This window comes from Salmo trutta, chromosome 16, assembly GCF_901001165.1.
Source record: "Salmo trutta chromosome 16, fSalTru1.1, whole genome shotgun sequence".
In the NCBI taxonomy this organism is placed as follows: Eukaryota; Metazoa; Chordata; class Actinopteri; order Salmoniformes; family Salmonidae; genus Salmo; species Salmo trutta.
Genome location: NC_042972.1, coordinates 33,975,304 through 33,997,588, shown reverse-complemented (window position 1 = coordinate 33,997,588; position 22,285 = coordinate 33,975,304). Strand labels below are relative to the sequence as shown.

The window sequence follows — 22,285 nt, the reverse complement described above, 5'->3', positions numbered from 1 at the left end:
GGAAAGAGGGTATTCGTGGCTGGTGTGCCCTCTAGGAAACTATATGGTCAAGTATAAAAACAGGCACATTTGTGGACACCCTCCCCTGGCAGATGTATTTACTGCTAAATCTCTCTCAAGTTGGAACAGTGGCCATTGTGGAATAGAGTAAGATGAGGACTGTCTCGTGAGGTCGATTTCTCAGAGAATGGCAGAAGCGGATACCAAGTTTGAATCTGATGGTGCAAAGCAAAGATGAGAGTGAGAATGAAGGTAATGAGAACACTGGATGGACTACAGTTGCTAAAGGACAGATACCATGAGCTAAAATGACAGTTAAAATGCTGTCAAGTAAGCCTACTTCTCATGGCACAAATATTTCACAGTTTGTAAGAGTGCGGTTTGAGGACAAGAAGATGTACCTGGGAGATCTGTTTGATGTTCCCAGGATGGTGAAGAAAGTGTTGGGATCTGTGTAATCTGTGAGGGTGACCAGAAGTGTAATTTTGTAGATTTTTTGTGTGTCAGCAGGACAAAAGGACTGTGCATTGCACCTCACCCGAATCAAGGAGAAAAATGTGACTGTTTTCGGAGCAGGACACCAATCATTCTCTGTGGAAGTTGGGTCTGAGAAAATCAAGGTGAAAGTTCCTAGAGTCGTTGGGGCTCGACGATTGACACATATGTTCAATGGAAAGAAGATAGAGAGTACATCTGTGTTTATTGTTGTTTTGGTGAGTCACTCCCTACACATGTCAAGATGGGATATGTGAGTTACCCTGTGAGGGCATTTGTTCCCAGATTACTGCAGTGTTCCTACTGCAAAGGGCATATGGGCATATGTCAAGTGTTTCCAAAAGAGTATGACTTGAGTGTTTATTTTGCAGCGGAAGATGATAATGTGGAATGTTGCAATTGTGGTGGGAATCATGCACATGAGTTCCCTGAATGTCCTATAAGGGTGAAGGAGGCAGAGATTGCTAGGATAGAGCTGTTCAGCATATCTCCTAAAGCTGAGGCAGAAAGAAAAGTTAAAGAATGTTCTAGTGGTTCTGTTGCTGTGGAGACACTGCAGTCCAGTGCTGATGGGGAGAGGTCTGTCAGTGATAAAGAGATGCTCTGTTTTTTTGGCACCACACTCCACAAAGCAAGTCCTGCAGACTAGTTTAATCTTATCTTGATTATTGCCCAGTCATATGGTCAAGTGCTGCAAAGGACCTAGTTAAGCCGCAGCTGGCCCAGAACAGAGCAGCACGTTTTGCTCTTCATTGTAATCAGAGGGCTTACGTCAATACTATGCATGTCAGTCTCTCTTGGCTAAGAGTTGAGGAAAGATTTACTTCATCTCTTCTTGTTTTTATAGGAAATATAAATACGTTGGAAATTCTAAATTGTTTGCATGGTCAACATACACAAAGCACAGACACACACACTTACCCCACCAGACATGACACCAGGGGTCTTTTCACAGTTCCCAGGTCCAGAACAAATTCAAGGAAACATGCAGTACTATAAATTGCAGTGGCGAACAAGAAGAGAAATAAGAGAAGTAAAGTGGTCGTGAGAATTTAGGCATTTTGCCGTGAGGTGTTGCTTTCTTTGTTTTTTTAAACCAGGTTTGCTGTTCACTTGTGCTATATGAGATGGAAGGAACTCCCTTCCATCTCATATAACACAAGTGAACAGCAAACCTTGTTTAAAAAAACAAATAAAGCAACACCTCACTGCACAATGCCTCTCCCCCATGGGACCTACTTTTTGTGTGTATGTATTGACATGTATGTGTCACACAAACAAACACACACACTACATGTTAATGTTTTTAAATGTATGTAAATTGTAGTCTTTTGTCTGTAATGTATTTTACGTTATGTGTCAGACCCCAGTAAGACTAGCTGTCACCATTGGCGTCGGCTAATGGGGATCCTAATAAAATAAAATACAAATCTGTGGGTGGTGTTTGCAAGGTGCATGATCTAGATACCCTTGTTGTGAAGAAAGTGAATTATTTGGGGCATTTATTGCTATAGTGATAAACTGCACTGCAAGAGTGGATAAGAACTCAGGAAAGATCGATATCATCGTATCTGCAGCTGAACGCTTCTTGGGAATGAAGGATGTAATGGGTGAGGAGCTGCATGGTGTACTGACTGGAGCAGCAGTTGTGTCATCTCAGGTCACCTGGATCGGAGTAGGGCTCTAAGTGTATATTTAAGGACTGAGGGTTTTTGTTTGGTATTTAATTTTTGGATGTTTAAGTGGATTGAAAGTTTTAGTTTATTTCCCTTTTCCATTTGGGATTTCCCCCTTTTCTATTCCCCACATCCAGTATTGGGCATCAGTTTTATGTTTGAAATTGATGGCGAGTCGAATAAAAATAAGAGTGAGAAGGAATGGATTGCAGTGGCGAACAAGAAGAGAAATAAGAGAAGTAAAGTGGTCGTGAGAATCTAGTAAAGCCAAGCCTTACTCTGACTCTTTTTTTAGTTGGAGTGAGGGTTCTGGGCTGATGGCTTTTTCTGGGAGATCCGTTTGAAGTCTCTATGAATATCATAGATATGTTGGACAAGGTTATGTCAGTGAGGATAACAAGGGGTGGGCTTATTTAGTTTAGTTTTTTTGTGTGTCCGAGGAGCAGAAGGAGTGTGCTTTGCAACTGAAAAAGATGTTGGATTGGAATGTGTCATATGTGGATCTGCAAAGCAGGGCACATATCAAGGGTGTTTTCTCTGGAGTGGCGCTAGAAGGAATCCTGTCGGCGAATGTTCTGTCCTCATATGCCCCAATCAAATTGATGCCGCTTTTGTCTTATCACTCCATATGGGTTGAGAATTCTTAACTCGCCTATAGTCATCTGCCACATTACATCGTGATTTCACAAATAATTTGTTTATCCAACTGTTTGGTTATTGTATGAGGATCAATTTAGACAAAATGCTGGCTGTACAATTTAGCTAGCTAGCTAGCTAGCCAAAAGGAAATTGCCAGCACTGTTTTATCAAGCAACAAACTAACCAAGCTAGCAACGATCTAAGCTGGCTAGCTAGTGGTGTTCATGTTGAACAATTTCAGTTGAAACTGGTGAGAGAGGTCTCGGTTCACTTAAAAACATACATTTACTAACCCTGATGCCTATATTTAATAATCAGCTCCTGTTAAATGTCTCTTATTTATTGTTTTACTTTTTACCCCAATTTCGTGATATCCAATTGATAGTTACAATCTTGTCCCATCGCTGCAACTCCCATACGGACTCGGGAGAGGCGAATGTCAAGAGCCAAGAGTCCTCCGAAACACGACCCTGCCAAGCCACACTGCTTCTTGACACACTGTTCCCTTAACATGGAATCTAGCCGTGTGTCAAAGGAAACACCGGCCAACTAGCGACCGTGTCAGCGTGCATGCGCCCGGCCCGCCACAGAAGTCGCTAGAGAGCGATGGGACAAGGACAAACTCTCCCCTAATCCGGACGTCGCTGGGCCAGTTGTGCGCCGCCTCATGGATTTCCCAGTCGAGGCCGGCTGCGACACAGCCTAGGATCAAACCAGGATCTGTAGTGACACCTCCAGCACTGCTATGTAGTGCCTTAGACCGCTGCGCCACTCGGGAGGCCTAATGTCCCTTCTGTCAACCTTTATCACGGCTCCCACAGCGCTGACAGTTGTGTTGACATGACAACTGGGCTGGAATTGTGGACCTTCTTCTTTAAGGTTCAACCTATAAGGTGTATTGCCGCCAGAGTCTGTTGGCTGTAAAATGCCTAGATTCTCACGACCACTTTACTTCTCTTATTTCTCTTCTTGTTCGCCATTCATCCTCCAAAACATGACCCTGCCAATCCTCACTGCTCGCTTAACCCAGAAGCCAGCCGCACCAATGTGTCGGAGGAAACACTGTCCAGCTAGTGACAGTGTGGACAGTGTTTCCTCCGACACATTGGTGCGGCTGGCTTCTGGGTTAAGCGAGCAGTGAGGATTGGCAGGGTCATGTTTCGGAGGATGAATGGCTCTTGTTCTTCGCCTCTCCCGAGTCCGTAGGGGAGTTGCAGCGACGGGACACGACTGTAAGAATCAATTGGATATCACGAAATTGAGGAGAAAAATGGGTAAAAATACAAAAAAATACAACAACAAAAAATGTATGGATGACGTGAATTTCTTCACTCCATCCACGATATGGGTCAGTCAATGTGCACCAACCACTCCACCTACTTCCTCAGGTATTTCATCTGCACACACTTCATGCGCTATACCAGAGAACCCCCTTGATAGGCTCTCTGCTTCGAAGATCCATACATAAAACATTCCACTCCTACTGTATATCTTTTTGAGGCACAAAGCATATGAACTCCTCTGCAGATACACAAATCTAAATAAGACCACTTCTTGTGACCAACGCCACATTATCCTCCAACGAATCCCAGATTTTCCTTGAGAAGTCAAACGGGTCTCCAAGGTAACATTGGTCCAAAACCCTCAGTCTAGACTAGGCTTGGATTTCCTAGTTTCCACCACAATTTTACTTCTCTTGTTTCCTTTCATTTTTGCCACTGTACTCATCTTCACCCGACATGCTGTCAGTTTCAAATAAAACATCCTCTCGTCTTTCGTTCCGAACCTGGGACAAAATCCTTCATTTTGATTGGCTGTCATTTTTTAAGGCCTGCTTTTTGGTTCATACTGCTGGCTTGTTTGCCTACTAGCTTTAGCTTTACCTATTGTTTGATGCTAGCCCCACATGCTATATGCAACACTAAATAGCCTATGCCAATTTAGCCTGCTTAGGCTTTGGCCTACCACGCCACATGTTATTGCATCCCACTTTTGACATTCATTTTTGGAATTACAAATGAGGAGTTTGTCAACACAATATATAAGAGCAGGGAATATAGGCCTACAATAAGAGGGACTCTCATTTACAGTATAGGTAAAGGGATATACTATAATTCTGCACTAGACAGGATTTGAAACACCATAATAGTGTTTTCAACCTTTTCCATGTAAGTCTCTGGCAAGGTGTTAAAAAAAGTGATGTTACAACACACCATGTCATGTTTCAGAGCACCTCAGGATGAATGTTTCAGTACACCTTCAATCTGTCTCAATACCCTCACGTGTTTCAATAATCCAGCAAAGTTAAGGTTTCGTCTCCTTTAAGGTGGTGGCAGCTCAGTTGCCACTCGTTTTAGCGTTACAAAGCACTTTATTTTAACAGTGTGTGTTACAGTAATAGCCCTGTGTGTAAAAAAAGAGAACAGTCTAAGATGCTCAGTGTAAAAATTGGTCACATTAAACCCCAGTTAATTAGGCCACATCAGGGGAAAATGAATAAGTGCATGTACTTGTCAGTACATCTAAAGTTGGAGAGTTTGAAGTTTAATGAGGAGTCTGAAGATGACTATCAAACATTATTCCAGGCAGAGTGAATCATGCCACTGCAGACCCACTGTACTGGAACCCTCCCTCTTATCACCATTAATACTTAAAGTGTGTGTCTGAGACAGTGTGTCTGTGAGAGTGTGTCTGAATAATGATGAGTGAGAAAGTGACAGACTCACAAATATCATACCCCCAAGACATGCTAACCTCTCACAATTACTATAACAGGGGAGGTTAGCATTTTTGAGGTGTATGATATTTGTGCGTCTAACTTTCTCACTCATCATTATTCAGACACACTCACGCTATTACGGCACTGTTGGAGCTTTTTGATACACGCGCAATGACATCTGGTAAATATGTGTATGCAACCAATAGAATTGTATTTGATTTAGACACTGGTTTGGTGCTGAAGATAATGAATATGAGGTTGAAAAGTGGCAGAATTGCCCTTTAACAGAGATGGTGAATATAATGAAATCAATAGAATGAACAACATCTGTCAAAAGAAGTAAGTTTGTAAACATATTTTCCTTCCATTCTAGTAATTTGAGTGACAATTTATGCAATACTGTTTCGTTTATCTGCTACATCATGTTCACAACTATATCTTAACAGATAATTGATAACATAAACATAAAAATATACATAACCAATACAAATTCACAGAGAACAGCTGCTAGTATATCCCACCATTACCTCCACTGTCTCCTCTCTGACTAGCAATACTCCCCTAACCACTGCCTTGTTCACATGTCAAGCTCTGTTTTTAAATAATTGGACTGGTTCCCGTTATATCCATTTGAATGTATGACATTCACTACAGTTTAATAGGACACTAAATACATTAGGTGACACAGCGATTTTCCAGGACTGGATTCTCTCTTGACCGTTGACCTATTAAACTTTTTGACAACTGGTTTATTAGAGCTTTGGTCCAATCAGACCCAAGCACGGATGTCGCCTCCCCAGTCCAAGCCCTGTCCACGGTACCAGGCACGTGTGATTGGCTGAAACAGCAGGAGGAGTCGCAGCCTCCGGAGAAGCACACAGAAGATGGCTGCCGCCACCACCACCAGCGGTGACATCATCACGAAGCCCAGGATAATAAGGGCGGAGCAGCTGTTGTCGTCGAGGTAACGGCAGAAAGGAGAGTGGGAGTCTAGGACCTGCGGGGGTGGAGAGGGAGACTAATGTAACATTCAGAAACAGACTCCAAAGATATGGACAATTATATTGATACAGTACGTGTTTCTGAGTTGTTTTTGTTAGTGAAGCAAATGTTGGTGCTTTATCTTTAACTGAAAAGAACTGAGGGGGAGGTGTGCGTGTGTGTGTGTGTGTGTGTGTGTCTGTGCGTGCGTGCGCACGTTCGCTTGAGCGAGCGAGAGGGACCATATGAGGGAAGGTAGTGGGGCGTGATAGACTCTTTCCCAGTTTCCCTTCAATGTTCAGATAAGAGGCAGCTGCCAATAAAACCCCTAGGCTGTCAATCACCTGTGAGTGCCACAGAAAGAGAGAGGGAGAGAGAGAGACGGAGGAAGATGGAGACAGACTGGGATGAGAGAGAGAAAGATAGAGATAAGAGTGGAGCCCTCTCTCTGCTTGCTAGACTTGATTAAAAACCTGTAAGCAATGCTAATGGGTGACATACTATATACACACTGTAAGCAAGAGGGAAGAGGAGGGAGGGATACAGATAAGGGATACAGATACACAGAGAAGGACCTGCACAGGCAGACAGATATGCACGCACACAAACAGAAATGCACAAAAACACTTACATAGGAGTACACAAACACTCAAACACACCCAGTGTTGTTTCAATAGGGCTACATTCTATAATAACTATCTGGCATAGAATTCTCTAATTGTCAACATTTTCAAGAGGAATTTCCCCAGCCACCTCAACTGAGCTCTGCAACCTCGAGCCCATCACCAACTACAAGTACACACTCATCTACACACGCATACACACAAACACACTTTTTCTGTCTTGTCTGTATAGGCCTGGGCCCAGCTGGGGACTAACTGGTACTAATTTCAACAATCAGATCTTCTCATGGATATCCTCTCTTACTGTCCCATCCATCACCTCTCCAAGACAAACTGTTGATTGACACCCCCAACTCTGGCAGGCAGCAAGGGTCTATACTGGTACCTGTTGTCTTCTATATAGTACTGTTCACAACATTCCATTAAGCTACACATTAAAAATAGCACTCACATTCTGTATAATGGTACATCCTCCCCATCCAACACTAATGAAGATGTGGAAATGAAAACACCTTGAAAATACCAGTGTCTTCAAGGTGTTTTAAGATATTTAGGATTGCTATTGATTTCATTAAATGGCAACTTTCCAAAGGAAGATAAATCAGTGTGATCGTACACAAAATTCTTCCAAATATCTAAAAAGTTAGCAAATGCCTGTAAAAAGTTAAACCTAGTATAGAGCCATATTTCACTGTAACATCGATAATGGAGACAACCAAGCAAGGTCACTGTGAAAAGGTACATCGGGCATCTACTCTTCGACAAGGGCAACAGCTGTATATCTTAGAGGACACTTTAGCATCATTATGAGAGTGATAGCATTTACTCAGAATGCACATCATAATCCTGTTTTAGACACAGTCTTCCTCTTCTTAAAGGTGGTCTTATTAACATGACAGTTTACTCCAAAAACAGAGTTTGCTTCTCAGCACATCATCATCATGTTGTAGTCCAGTGTGTTCTAGACACAGTCCTGTGTAACTAAAATTATAGTTCACTCCAAAATCAAAGTTTGTCAGATTCTTTAAGACCTCAAAAGTATTCTAATGCTAAGATGCATCCAGGCCATCTGTTGTCTATCCAGCAATATGCTTCACTTTCCCATTAATTTGTGATTGAGGAATATAGCCAGATCTACATAAGAGATGGCATGAGATGTGGTCTCATCTTGACATTAAACCATGCACTTTATGAGATCTGCACTAACTTTGATTTTAAAGTCAACTCTCACTTTAATGTTGCCTATAGGCCAAAGAAATGATGTTAGCTTCCGGGTGATGTCTAAAGAAGGGTGAGGCTGATAGGACTTCCCTGCCAACCCCTATCTTACCCAGAAATGTAGTGGTGTGTCTGTCTGCCCCTGGGTGTTCCCAGTGCCTGTCCCATGTACTGCTGAAGAAACACAGGGTGTGCCTCAGGGTTATGCGCTTGCCCTCCTACTCTTCATAATCTACAGTACATACTCCCACTTGGACAGATACTTGAACTGCGACGTCCTGTCCCACCCTGAGTGTGTATGTTTTCCTCTGGTCCAGGGTGTTCTCTGTGCCATGAGCGACAAGAACTGAATCCTACCACTCTTTAAATACTTGGGCAAGCTCGGTATACTTTTACAGTGTTGGGTTAGGGTGGAGCAGAAGGGAATCGTTCATATAATTTCATGTTGAAACACTTTCATGTTGGGGCACAGCAAAACAGTTATCCACTAGCGGGGTTCTTATTATTATGTTATTTTAGCTGGTTCCATATGCAAATAAGCTGTTATTTCCTGGTTTATTAAGGGTTGCCAAGCATAACGCAGACTGACATAAAATGTAGTCAACTTTGTTCTAAGGGCAGAAAGAATCTGATTGGTTTAGGGCAGAACAAATCTGATTGGTTTCTAAAAGGTCAATGGGCGGAGTTTAACAGATGCACAACTTTTGAAAACATGGCAGAGGTTTGAACTGAGAATCTTGTAAATAAAACTTTGAGTTACAAGTTGTAACGTTTTGAAATCATTATTGTATTACAGTAGTCAGACAAATGAGACAATATCCCTAAGATACAACTGGTGCCCTGACTTGAAGCAAGGAGTAAAATGTAGCATACTTGCAGCAACATACGAAGTTAATCAGAGAAATCTAGCAAGCTAAGCATTATGACCTCAATTCGGAGATAAAATCCTACCACAGTATTCTGATGGTCAAAGGTTGTGTTAGAGACATTGAGTGGCACTATGAGCAGCCCACTACTCACCCGTGAGTGGCAGAGGAAGCCAACGTAGAGCAGCAGCGAGGCGGGCAGCAGGACCAGGGTGAACACGGCCACCAGGACCAGGACACACACCAGGACCACGCCCACGTTCCACAACAGCAGCCCCGCCCCGCACGCCACACAGCCACACCTGCCCCGGCGGCTGCCCCATGCGCTGCCCTCGCTGTGGGCTAGGGGAGGGGGCAGCATCTTCACCCCCTCCCCCACCCAGAACTCCTGCTCCTTCTCCTCGTCACCTGAGCTTCCCTCATCCAGGTCCACGTCCACCCCACACATCCTGATGGGGAGAGAGAGATGGAAGGAGAAAGGAGGAGAGAGAGAATACATTGATACATTTAACCATAGTCCAATGTCATTCTTCATGGATGTAGCGTAATCCTACTTTTCCTGCAATCCCCTGCCTATTGTTCTATATTTCCCCACACGTTAATGTCTTTACCACCGGGATGTCACGGACCAACACACAGCTTTGTGACTAATGGTAAACCAGTAATGATATTTGACGTACAGCTGTAAAACAGACTTCTGAGAGAGGAAACATTAACTATGGATTGGGTGTAAGGCTGCATGAGCTGTGACTAAACCACACAAAAACAACACTAGACACTATGGAACACAAAACTTTTACTATCTCATCCTAGAATATACAAGGTCTGAGGTCATCTGCCTTTGGCCTAAAGAGCAGGAACACAGACTTCATCAAAGAAATTGGAAATACAGACATTGTCATCCTACAAGAAACATGGTATAAAGGAGACGGACCCACTGGTTGCTCTCTAGGTTACAGAAAGCTGGTAGTCCCATATTTCAAACTACCTGGTGTGAAACAGGGTAGAGACTTAGGCTGTATTTTAATTTGGTACAGAGCGGACCTAACACACACTATTAAATTAGTTCAAACAGGAACATTTTACATCTGTCTAGAAATTAATAAGGAAATGATCTCAACAGAGAAAAATGTTGTGTGCTACCTATATCCCCCCAATAGAATCCCCATACTTTAACAATGACAGCTTCTCCATCCTAGAGGGGGAGATCAACAATTTCCAGGCTCAGGGACATGTACTAGTCTGTGGCGACGTAAATGCCAGAACAGGACAAGAACCCGACACCCTCAGCACACGGGGGACAAACACAACTACAACAACATAACCAACACAACCCCTGCAGCGCTGTCGGACGCTGGGTATGTACATAGTCAATGGTAGGCTTCGAGGGGACTCCTACGGTAGATACACCTAGAGCTCATCTCTTGGCAGTAATGCTGTAGACTACTTTATCACTGACCTCAACCCAGAGTCTCTTAGAGCGTTCACAGTCAGTCCACTGACAACCCTATCAGATCACAGCAAAATCACACTCTACTTGAACAAGCATTGCGCAATCATGAGGAATCAAAGCCAAAGGAACTGAATAATTAGGCAACAACAAATTCAATACCCTCTAGACAATTTCCTGGACAAAAGGTTTCACTTTAATAGTGAAGGTGTAAACTTGGCAGTAGAAAACCTAAACAGTATATTTGACCTCTCAGCTTCCCTATCAAATCTAAAAATGTCAAGCAGACAACCTAAGTAAATGAACAACAATGACAAATGGTTTGATGAAGAATGCAAAAACCTAAGAAAGAAATTGAGAAACCTATCCAACCAAAAACATAGAGACCCAGAAAACCTAAGACTACACCATCATTATTGTGAACACGAAGAGTTATCTATCCAAAATGGAGATGTATGGATAAACCACTTCTCCAATTATTTTGGCTCTATAACAAAAAACAAACAGCAAAAACATATACATGATCAAATACATCTTAGAATCAACTATTAAAGACTACCAGAACCCACAGGATTCTCCAAATACATTGAATGAACTACAGGACAAAATACAAACTGTCCATTCCAAAAAGGCCTGTGGGGTTGATGGTATCTTAAATGAAATGGTAATATATACAGACCACAAATTCCAATTGGCTATACTTAAACTCCTTAACATCATCCTCAGCTCTGGCATCTTCCCAAATATTTGAAACCAAGGACTGATCACCCCGATCCACAAAAGTGGAGACAAATTTGACCCCAATAACTACCGGGGGATATGTGTCAACAGCAACCTTGGGAAAATCCTCTGCATTATCAATAACAGCAGACTCGTACATTTCCTCAGCGAAAACAATATACTGAGCAAATGTCAAATTGTCTTTTTACCAAATTACTGTACGACAGACCACGCATTCATCCTGCACACCCTAATTGACAAACAAACAAACTAAAACAAAGGCAGTCTTCTCATGCTTTGTTGATTTCAAAAAAGCTTTCAACTCAATTTGGCATGAGGGTCTGCTATACAAAGTGATGGAAAGTGGTATTGGGGGGAAAACATACAACATTATAAAATCCATGTACACAAACAACAAGTGTGTGGTAAAATTGACAAAAAAACACATATTTCTTTCCACGGGGCTGGGGGGGTGAGACAGGGATGCAGCTTAAGCCCCACCATCTTCAACATATATATCAACGAATTGGCGAGGGCACTAGAACAGTCTGCACCACCCGGCCTCACCCTACTAGAATCTGAAGTCAAAGTCTACTGTTTGCTGATGATCTGGTGTCACGTCTGTCCCCAACCAAGGAGGGCTTACAGCAGCACCTAGATCTTCTGCACAGATTCTGTCAGACCTGGGCCCTGACAGTAAATCTCAGTCAGACAAAAATAACGGAGTTCCAAAAAAGGTCCAGTTGCACAATGCAAATTCCATCTAGACACCATTGTCCTAGAGCACACAAAAAACGATACATACCTTGGCCTAAACATCAGCACCACAGGTAACTTCCACAAAGCTGTGAACGATCTGAGAGACAAGGCAAAAAGAGCCTTCTAAGCTATCAAAAGGAACATCAAATTCAACATACCAATTAGGATCTGGCTAAAAATACTTGAATCAGTTATAGAACCTATTGCCCTTTATGGTTGTGAGGTCTGGGGTCCACTCACCAACCAAGAAGTCACAAAATGGGACAAACACCAAATTGATACTCTGCATGCAGAATTATGCAAAAATATCCTCTGTGTACAACGTAAAACACCAAATAATGCATGCAGAGCAGAATTAGGCCGATACCCGATAATTATCAAAATCCAGAAAAAGCTTAAATTCTTCAACCATCTAAAAGGAAAAGATTCCCAAACCTTCCTTAACAAAGCCATCACCTACAGAGAGATGAACCTGGAGAAGGGTCCCTTAAGCAAGCTGGTCCTGGGGCTCTGTTCACAAACACAACAGATCCTATAGAGTCCCAGGACATCAACACAATTAGACCCAACCAAATCATGAGAAAACAAAAAGAAAATTACTTAACACATTGGAAAGAATTTACAAAAAAACTGAGCAAACTAGAATGCTATTTGGCCCTAAACAGAGAGTACACAGTGGCAGAATATTAAGAAACTCCCATATCTATTGGGTGAAATACCACAGTGTGCAATCACAGCAGCAAGAATTGTGAGCTGTTGCCACAAGAAAAGGGCAACCAGTGAAGAACTAACACCAGTCTAAATACAACCTATTGTCACGCCCTGACCTGAGAGAGACGGTTTATTTCTCTATTTTGTTAGGTCAGGGTGTGGGGTGGGCATTCTATGTCATTATATTTCTATGTTTTGGCCAGGTATGGTTTCCAATCAGAGGCAGCTGTCTATCGTTGTCTCTGATTGGGAACCATACTTAGGCAGCCTTTTCCCACCTGTGTTTGTGGGTAGTTGTTTTCTGTTTAGTTTTCTGTACCTGACAGAACTGTTTGGCTTGTTTTCGTTTTGTTATTTTGTTCAAGTGTTTCATAGTGGAATAAAATCATGAGCACTTACCACGCTGCGCTTTGGTCCCCTTCTCATTACGACAGCCGTTACACCTATATTTATTTATTTATTTTCCCTTTTGTACTTGAACTATGTGCACATCATTACAACACTGTATATATACATAATATAACATTTAACATGTCTTTATTATTTTGGAGCTTTTGTGAGTGTAATGTTTACTGTTTATTTTTTATTGCTTATTTCACTTTTGTTTATTACCTATTTCACTTGCTTTGGCAATGTAAACATGTTTCCCATGCCAATAAAGCCACTTAAAATTGAAAAAAAATGGAGTGAGAGAGAGAGATGAATCAACAAGGTACAGTATGTTGTTGTTCCACAAAACACAATAAGGACTCATAAAATGACCCAATTACCCTTACCATCACGCCCAGATACATTTAACTATCTTGTGTCCGGTATATTATCATTATTTTCATCATCCCGCCCCATCCCTATCACCACCCCATCCTGCGCTCAGTGGAATCGATAACAGCGATCGATCCATCGCCCCTCCCCACCCCTTCACCGACCGGGTTTCTTAGTAGCAGCACCACCCCCCTGGAAAAAAACCGTTTTCCACATCATTTCAACCCAAAAATTTGATGTAATGACGTTGAATCATTGTGGAAAACGGATTGGATTTGCAACATAAATCATCAACTTTTAACCTAAATCCAATGAATTGTTGGTTGATTTCACATTGAATTTACGTTTGTTGGCAGCTCAACCAAATGTAAATCAAAACTAGACGTTGAACTGACGTCTGTCCCCAGTGGGACTCACAACTATAAATAACACATTTAAAAGCCAACACTGTCATCATACTTAAGATATAGTATTTCACAAAATACAACAATCCAAGCAGATTTGTATTCCAAATATATTTGCACATTTACCTCGCTCTGGTGTCTCTATCACTGTCTCAGAAGTCTCTTTTGAAATTGTTGACCCCAGAACAGGAGCAGGTGCTTCCAAACTCCAGAGTATGTCAGAATAAGATGATATTACCTCGTTTGCTGAGAACAGTAAAAACAAACAAAACAGCGCTTCATAGGATGCGCACCTATTGCCTTTTCCAAGACAGTAGCACAGCGATGCTTGCGTGCTGCGTTTGAGTGTGTATAGATCAGAGCGGTGCGCAGAGCGAATGCTGTGAGTGTGTGTACTATGTTAGTGTTTGAGTGAGAGAGAGAGAGAGAGAGAGAGAGAGAGAGAGAGAGAGAGAGAGAGAGTCCACCTCAGCACAATTGGACACGGCACACTGTCCTCTTCAACATTAGTGACTTCACACGGAAGCGGTGGAGTGAAAATGAGATAACGTGATGAGCAGACCATACCATAAACCCTATTAGTATTCGCCTGTTTTAATGATGTCCCATTTATATTGTCCTCTTCTCTTTTATCCGAATCTGCTTTTCCCAACGTTTGACCTTACTTTGGAAGCTCATCTAATGTTTTTAAATCTTTTTTTTTTTAATCATTTTATCCAAGTTTACTTGGAGCATCATAAACTTACTCTTGTGTAATGCATTACTGCATCCCTATGTTAATTATCCTTGTTTACCAAAAGCCTTGGTAAAAGCAGCATCATATAAGAACAAATCCCTCGGTGATGCAGCATCAGAAGACCAAAGCCAGGCAAAGCAGCACTCACCCATCTCTTGGACATAGGCTGCTTGTTGGCAGTGTTACCTGTGCAGGCTCTGGTACTGTTAATCTACAGATGGGACATGGAGGGTTAATAATCCCTGTAGGTTATATCAGCCAGACATGAGGCTGTCCTATGCACCTCTCTGATGAGAGAGGTCTGGGTTGGGCTATCCCTATGTGACAGATTACGGAGATCATACCCCACTCACCCCCTCTAATGTCTCACAGTAGCCGATACAGCAGTACCTCCCAAACAAAAAAAACAAACACACACTGTCACTCTCTCCACATTCTCTCCACTTCCCTTGCTGTCTGTAGGACTGGGCCGGGCCCAGCTGGGGATTAGGTTAAACTGATGGTATGACATGGTTGACAAATGATGAATAGAAAACTCTCCCTGGAGTATTCTCTCTCTCTCTCTCTGGTGTAGGACCTTTTACTGGAGAAACCACCCTGTGTAGTCCTCTCCCACTGATACTCAGGACAACTTCTCAGTGCAGTCATACTGACATCTGCTGGTCTGTTTGGTTATGGTTTCAAACATGGTTGGTCTTTTTTGTTGGTCACCTAATCATGCTTATTTGTCAATTGAAAGGTTTGAACAGTTTCAAGTCAAAACACACAGTCACAGCTGTTTAATCATTCTTTTTTCTTATAATGCAAAGCAGCCATAAGTTACCGTAACTTAATATCAGCCAGGAATAGATCTCTCTGGTCAATGTAACCTCTGTCTGTCCCTGACCACAGACACCCCACTGATCCCCTTCACTATCTGTATATTAAACTCTATTGAGCTCTACCTACAGACAGACTAGAGAGCTGCACTAATGGACGAGCTCAAGCTGTACTCGCTCTCTCTCTCTGAACTCCTTCTTCCTCAGGCTTTTAGTCACTCTACCCAACCCGATCTATCGACAACACGCCACTCTGGGTTGCCATGACATCTCATTGGGAAGATTTATATTTTAGTGGCTTTATAGGTAAAAATCACTCAGTGATGAAATTATCAGATGACAGTTAACCTTCATAAAGGTAGAAACAGGAATATTGTCCATATGAACTCAAACTCAGATAATAAAGCACTTAGCTGGTGGAGAAAAAGGAGAGTGGGAATTTACATTAATTTACATTACATTACTTTACATTTGAAATTGTGAAAACAGATCATTGATGATGTACATGAATGCATTATTGGTGTGTGTGGGGGGGGGGGGGGGTGCATTTTGTAGTTTTAATGCCTGCTGTTTAGTGTTGGTTAAAATGGGGGGAAAGTCCTCTCTGTGTGTTTGATCTGTATGTTACTTACTAGCCAAGGGTTTCTATTAGAGAACAACGTGTCCATTGTGACTGCTGTAGGCAGAGAGTTGTGACGATGCAAACATGGCCAAAACACACAAATCTATAGTCCACAGTTAGGATTATAACATGCATAGCCTAAACCTCTGCACTTGAGTGAAAATCGGAAACACTATGGTGTTAGTACATTTAAATAGGTGAGATTAGGACTGGGGATTGAAAGGTTGCCAATGTAAAGAGATGGAAAATTCTGTAACTTGTTTTCAAATCCGAACACTTCTCAAATCAAATCAAATCAAATTTTAATCAAATCAAATTTTATTAGTCACATGCGCCGAAGACCTTACAGTGAAACAAGCCCCTAACCAACAGAGCAGTTTCCAAAAATACGGATAAGAATAAGAGATAAAAAGTAACAAGTAATTGAAGAGCAGCAGTAAAAAATAACAATATATACAGGGGGATGACGGTACAGAGTCAATGTGCTGGGGCACTGGTTACTTAAGGTAGTATGTACATGTAGGTAGAGTTGTTAAAGTGACTATGCATAGATGACAACAGAGAGTGGCAGTGGTGTGGAGAATGGAGGGGGCAATGCAAATAGTCTGGGTAGCCATTTTACTAGACGTTCAGGAGTCCTATGGCTTGGGGGTAGAAGCTGTTTAGAAGCCTCTTGGACCTAGACTTGGCGCTCCGGTACCGCTTGCCGTGCGGTAGCAGAGAGAACAGTCTATGACTAGGGTGGCTGGAGTCTTTGACAATTTCTCAGGCCTTCCTCTGACACTGCCTGGTATAGAGGTCCTGGATGGCAGGAAGCTTGGCCCCAGTGATGTACTGGGCCATTTGCACTACCCTCTGTAGTGCCTTGCGGTCGGAGGCAGAGCAGGATGCTCTCGATGGTGCAGCTGTAGAACCTTTTGAGGATCTGAGGACCCATGCCAAATCTTTTCAGTCTCCTGAGGGGGAATAGGTTTTGTCGTGCCCTCTTCACGACTGTCTTGGTGTGCTTGGCCCATGATAGTTTGTTGGTGATGTGGACACCAAGGAACTTGAAGCTCTCAACCTGATCCACTGCAACCCCGTCTATAAGAATGGGGGCATGCTCGGTCCTTTTTCCTGTAGTCCACAATCATCTCCTTTGTCTTGATCACATTGAGGGAGAGGTTGTTGTCCTGCACCACACGGCCAGGTCTCTGACCTCCTCCCTATAGGCTGTCTCATTGTTGTCGGTGATCAGGCCTACCACTGTTGTGTCATCGTCAAATGTAATGATGGTGTTGGAGTCGTGCCTGGCCGTGCAGTCATGAGTGAACAGGGAGTACAGGAGGGGGCTGAGCACGCACCCCTGAGGGGCCCCTGTGTTGAGGATCAGCGTGGTGCATGTGTTGTTACCTACCCTTATCACCTGGGGGTGGCCTGTCAGGAAGTCCAGGATCCAGTTTAATTATTTTATTTCACCTTTATTTAACCAGGTAGGCAAGTTGAGAACAAGTTCTCATTTACAATTGCGACCTGGCCAAGATAAAGCAAAGCAGTTCGACACATACAACAACACAGAGTTACACATGGAGTGAAACAAACATACAGTCAATATTACAGTAGAAAAATAAGTCTATATACAATGTGAGCAAATGAGGTGAGATAAGGGAGGTAAAGGCAAAAAAAAGGCCATGGTGGCAAAGTAAATACAATATAGCAAGTAAAACACTGGAATGGTAGATTTGTAGTGGAAGAAAGTGCAAAGTAGAAATATAAATAATGGGGTGCAAAGGAGCAAAATAAATAAATAAATACAGTAGGGGGATGAGGTAGTTGTTTGGGCTAAATTATAGATGGGCTATGTACAGGTGCAGTGATCTGTGAGCTGCTCTGACAGCTGATGCTTAAAGCTAGTGAGGGAGATAAGTGTTTCCGCAGCAGAGAACTGGAAGGAGAGACGGCCAAAGGAGGAATTGGCTTTGGGGGTGACCAGAGAGATATACCTGCTGGAGTGTGTGCTACAGGTGGGTGCTGCTATGGTGACCAGTGAGCTGAGATAAGGGGGGACTTTACCTAGCAGGGTCTTGTAGATGACCTGGAGCCAGTGGGTTTGGCGACGAGTATGAAGCGAGGGCCAGCCAACGAGAGCGTACAGGTCGCAGTGGTGGGTAGTATATGGGGCTTTGGTGACAAAACGGATGGCACTGTGATAGACTGCATCCAGTTTATTGAGTAGGGTATTGGAGGCTATTTTGTAAACGACATCGCCTAGGTCGAGGATCGGTAGGATGGTCAGTTTTACGAGGGTATGTTTGGCAGCATGAGTGAAGGATGCTTTGTTGCGAAATAGGAAGCCAATTCTAGATTTAACTTTGGATTGGAGATGTTTGATCTGAGTCTGGAAGGAGAGCTTACAGTCTAACCAGACACCTAGGTATTTGTAGTTGTCCACATATTCTAAGTAAGAACTGTCCAGAGCAGTGATGCTGGATGGGCGGGCATTTGCGGTCAGCGATCGGTTGAAGAGTATGCATTTAGTTTTACTTGTATTTAAGAGCAGTTGGAGGCCACGAAGGAGAGTTGTATGGCATTGAAGCTCGTCTGGAGGGTTGTTAACATAGTGTCCAAAGAAGGGCCAGAAGTATACAGAATGGTGTCGTCTGCGTAGAGGTGGATCAGAGACTCACCAGCAGCAAGAGCGACATCATTGATGTGTCACATGGGTCGTATAAAGGGGACCAAGGCGCAGCATGTATAGTGCTCATATTTAAACTTTTAATGAAGACACTTGAACCAAAACAATAAAACGACTGACAACAGTTCCGTAAGGTACACTGACAAAACGGAAAAAAACTACCCACAAAAAAACAAAGGAAAAACAGGCTGCCTACGTATGGCTTCCAATCAAAGACAACGATAGACACCTGCCTCTGATTGGAAACCATACCTGGCCAAAACATAGAAAACAAAACATAGAAATAGAAATCTAGAAAAAGCCCACATATAAACAGAAAACCCAAAACAAACACCTGTCACGCCCTGACCACTCTGCTATGGAAAATGACCTCTTACAAGGGTCAGGACGTGACATGATGTATACAGAGAAGAGAGTCGACCCAAGAATTGAACCCTGTGGCACCCCCATAGAGACTACCAGAGGCCCGGACAACAGGCCATCCGATTTGACACATTGAACTCTATCAGAGAAGTAGTTGGTGAACCAGGCGAGGCAATCATTTGAGAAACCAAGGCTATTGAGTCTGCCGATGAGGATGTGGGGATTGACAGAGTCGAAAGCCTTGGCCAGGTCAATGAATACGGCAGCACAGTATTGTTTCTTATCAATGGCGGTTACGATACCGTTTAGGACCTTGAGCGTGGCTGAGGTGCACCCATGGCCAGCTCTGAAACCAGATTGCATAGCAGAGAAGGTGCGGTGGGATTCGAAATGGTCGGTAATCTGTTTGTTGACTTGGCTTTCGAAGACCTTAGAAAGGCAGGGTAGGATAGATATAGGTCTGTAGCAGTTTGGGTCAAGAGTCTCCCCTCCTTTGAAGAGGGGGATGACAGCAGCTGCTTTCCAATCTTTTGGAATCTCAGACGACGCGAAAGAGAGGTTGAACAGGCTAGTAATAGGGGTTGTAACAATTTCGGCAGATCATTTTAGAAAGAAAGGGTCCAGATTGTCTAGCCCGGCTGATTTGTAGGGGTCCAGATTTTGCAGCTCTTTCAGAACATCAGCTGACTGGATTTGGGAGAAGGAGAAATGGGGAAGGCTTGGGCCTGTGGGAGGTGCTGTGCTGTTGACCGCGGTAGGGGTAGCCAGGTGGAAAGCATGGCCAGCCGTAGAAAAATGCTTATTGAAATTCTCAATTATAGTGGATTTATCAGAGGTGACAGAGTTTCCTATCCTCAGTGCAGTGAGCAGCTGGGAGGAGGTGTTCTTATTCTCCATGGACTTTACAGTGTCCCAGAACTTTTTGAGTTTGTATTGCAGGAAGCAAATTTCTGCTTGAAAAAGCTAGCCTTGGCTTTTCTAACTGACTGTGTATATTGGTTTCTAACTTCCCTGAAAAGTTGCATATCACGGGGGCTGTTCGATGCTAATGCAGAATGCCACAGGATGTTTTTGTGTTGGTTAAGGGCAGTCAGGTCTGGAGAGAACCAAGGGCTATATCTGTTCCTGGTTCTAAATTTCTTGAATGGGGCATGTTTATTTAAGATGGTGAGGACGGCATTTAAAAAAAAATTGCCAGGCATCCTCTACTGACGGGATGAGGTCAATATCCTTCCAGGATACCCGGGCCAGGTCGATTAGAAAGGCTTGCTCGCTGAAATGTTTCAGGGAGCGTTTGACAGTGATGAGTGGAGGTCGTTTGACCGCTGACCCATTACGGATGCAAGCAATGAGGCAGTGATTGCTGAGATCTTGGTTGAAAACAGCAGAGGTGTATTTAGAGGGCAAGTTGGTTAGGATGATATCTATGAGGGTGCCCGTGTTTATGGCTTTGGGTTGGTACCTGGTAGGTTCATTGACAATTTGTGTGAGACTGAGGGCATCAAGCTTAGATTGTAGGATGGCTGGGGTGTTAAGCATGTCCCAGTTTAGGTCACCTAGCAGCACGAGCTCTGAAGATAGATGGGGGGCAATCAGTTCACATATGGTGTCCAGAGCACAGCTGAGGGCAAAGGGTGGTCTATAGCAGGCGGCAACGGTGAGAGACCTGTTTTTAGAGAGATGGATTTTTAAAAGTAGAAGTTCAAATTGTTTGGGTACAGACCTGGATAGTAGGACAGAACTCTGCAGGCTATCTCTGCAGTAGATTGCAACACCGCCCCCTTTGGCCGTTCTATCTTGTCTGAAAATGTTGTAGTTAGGGATGAAGATTTCAGAGTTTTTGGTGGACTTCCAGGATTCAGACACGGCTAGGACATCCGGGTTGGCAGAGTGTGCTAAAGCAGTGAATAAAACAAACTTAGGGAGAAGGCTTCTAATGTTAACATGCATGAAACCAAGGCTATTACGGTTACAGAAGTCATCAAAAGAGAGTGCCTGGGGAATAGAGGTGGAGCTAGGCATTGCAGGGCCTGGATTTACCTCTACATCACCAGAGGAACAGAGGAGGAGTAGGATAAGCTATGAGAATCGGTCGTTTATGACGTCCAGAATAGAGAGTAAAAGGAGCAGGTTTCTGGGGGCGATAAAATAGCTTCAAGGTATAATGTACAGACAAAGGTATGGTAGGATGTGAATACAGTGGAGGTAAACCTAGGCATTGAGTGATGATGAGAGAGATATTGTCTCTAGAAACATCATTAAAACCAGAAGATGTCATAGCATGTGTGGGTGGTGGAACTGAAAGGTTGAAAGGTATAATGAGCAGGGCTAGAGGCTCTACAGTGAAATAAGCCAATAAACACTAACCAGAACAGCAATGGACAAGGCATATTGACATTAAGGAGAGGCATGCTTAGCCGAGTGATCACAAGGGTCCCGTGAGATTCAGACAGCTAGCCGGGCCATAGGTAGCAAGCTGGCAGAAGATGGAGGGAGGTCTGTTTTTAGCCACCTCGTGCGTTTCCGTCTGTAGATTAGTGGGGTTCCGTGTGGTAGGGGGGACCAGTCCAATTGGCAAAATAGTTATAGTTATAGTGGCCCAAGAAAATTGTCCGATAGACCTATTCAGATAGCAGCCGATAAGACAGCTAACGATTAGCGGGCCGCAGATGGGCGTTCAGGTTACGTCGCGACGGAGGGGCCAGTTGGATAACTCCCTCGGGCAGATAACGTCGGTAGTCCAGTCGTGAAGGCCCGATGGGGCTCCGCATCGGCAGTAAAACGGATCCGGATAAGTGATTGTAGCCCAGGAGTGGCTGATGGAACTCTTCAGCTGGCTAGCTCCGGAATAATTGATGTTAGCTCCGGGACCGACGTTAGCCAATAGTCACTCGGGTAGCCGCTAGCTAGCTGCAAGATCCAGGTATAAATGTCCAGAGCATGCAGTAGAAATCCGGGCATATGGAGAGAAAATAGGTCCGGTATGCTCTGGTCTGAGTCGCGCTGTACAAAACTGGCGATAGCTTTTCGAGCTAAGGGATAGCTTATG

At 43.4% G+C, this 22,285-nt stretch overlaps 1 protein-coding gene across 1 annotated transcript; it reads right to left on the bottom strand.

Moving 5' to 3' along the window:
• Positions 1–5,902: 5,902 nt before the first annotated feature.
• Positions 5,903–14,384, bottom strand: LOC115150630 (transmembrane protein 88B). Its single transcript, XM_029694109.1, has 3 exons — positions 14,150–14,384; positions 9,372–9,666; positions 5,903–6,526 (listed from the first exon to the last, which is right to left on the bottom strand). Exons 2-3 carry the CDS (start codon positions 9,663–9,665, stop codon positions 6,299–6,301), a joined length of 522 nt encoding a protein of 173 aa, XP_029549969.1. The 5' UTR covers position 9,666; positions 14,150–14,384; the 3' UTR covers positions 5,903–6,298.
• Between the last annotated feature and the right edge of the window lie 7,901 nt (positions 14,385–22,285).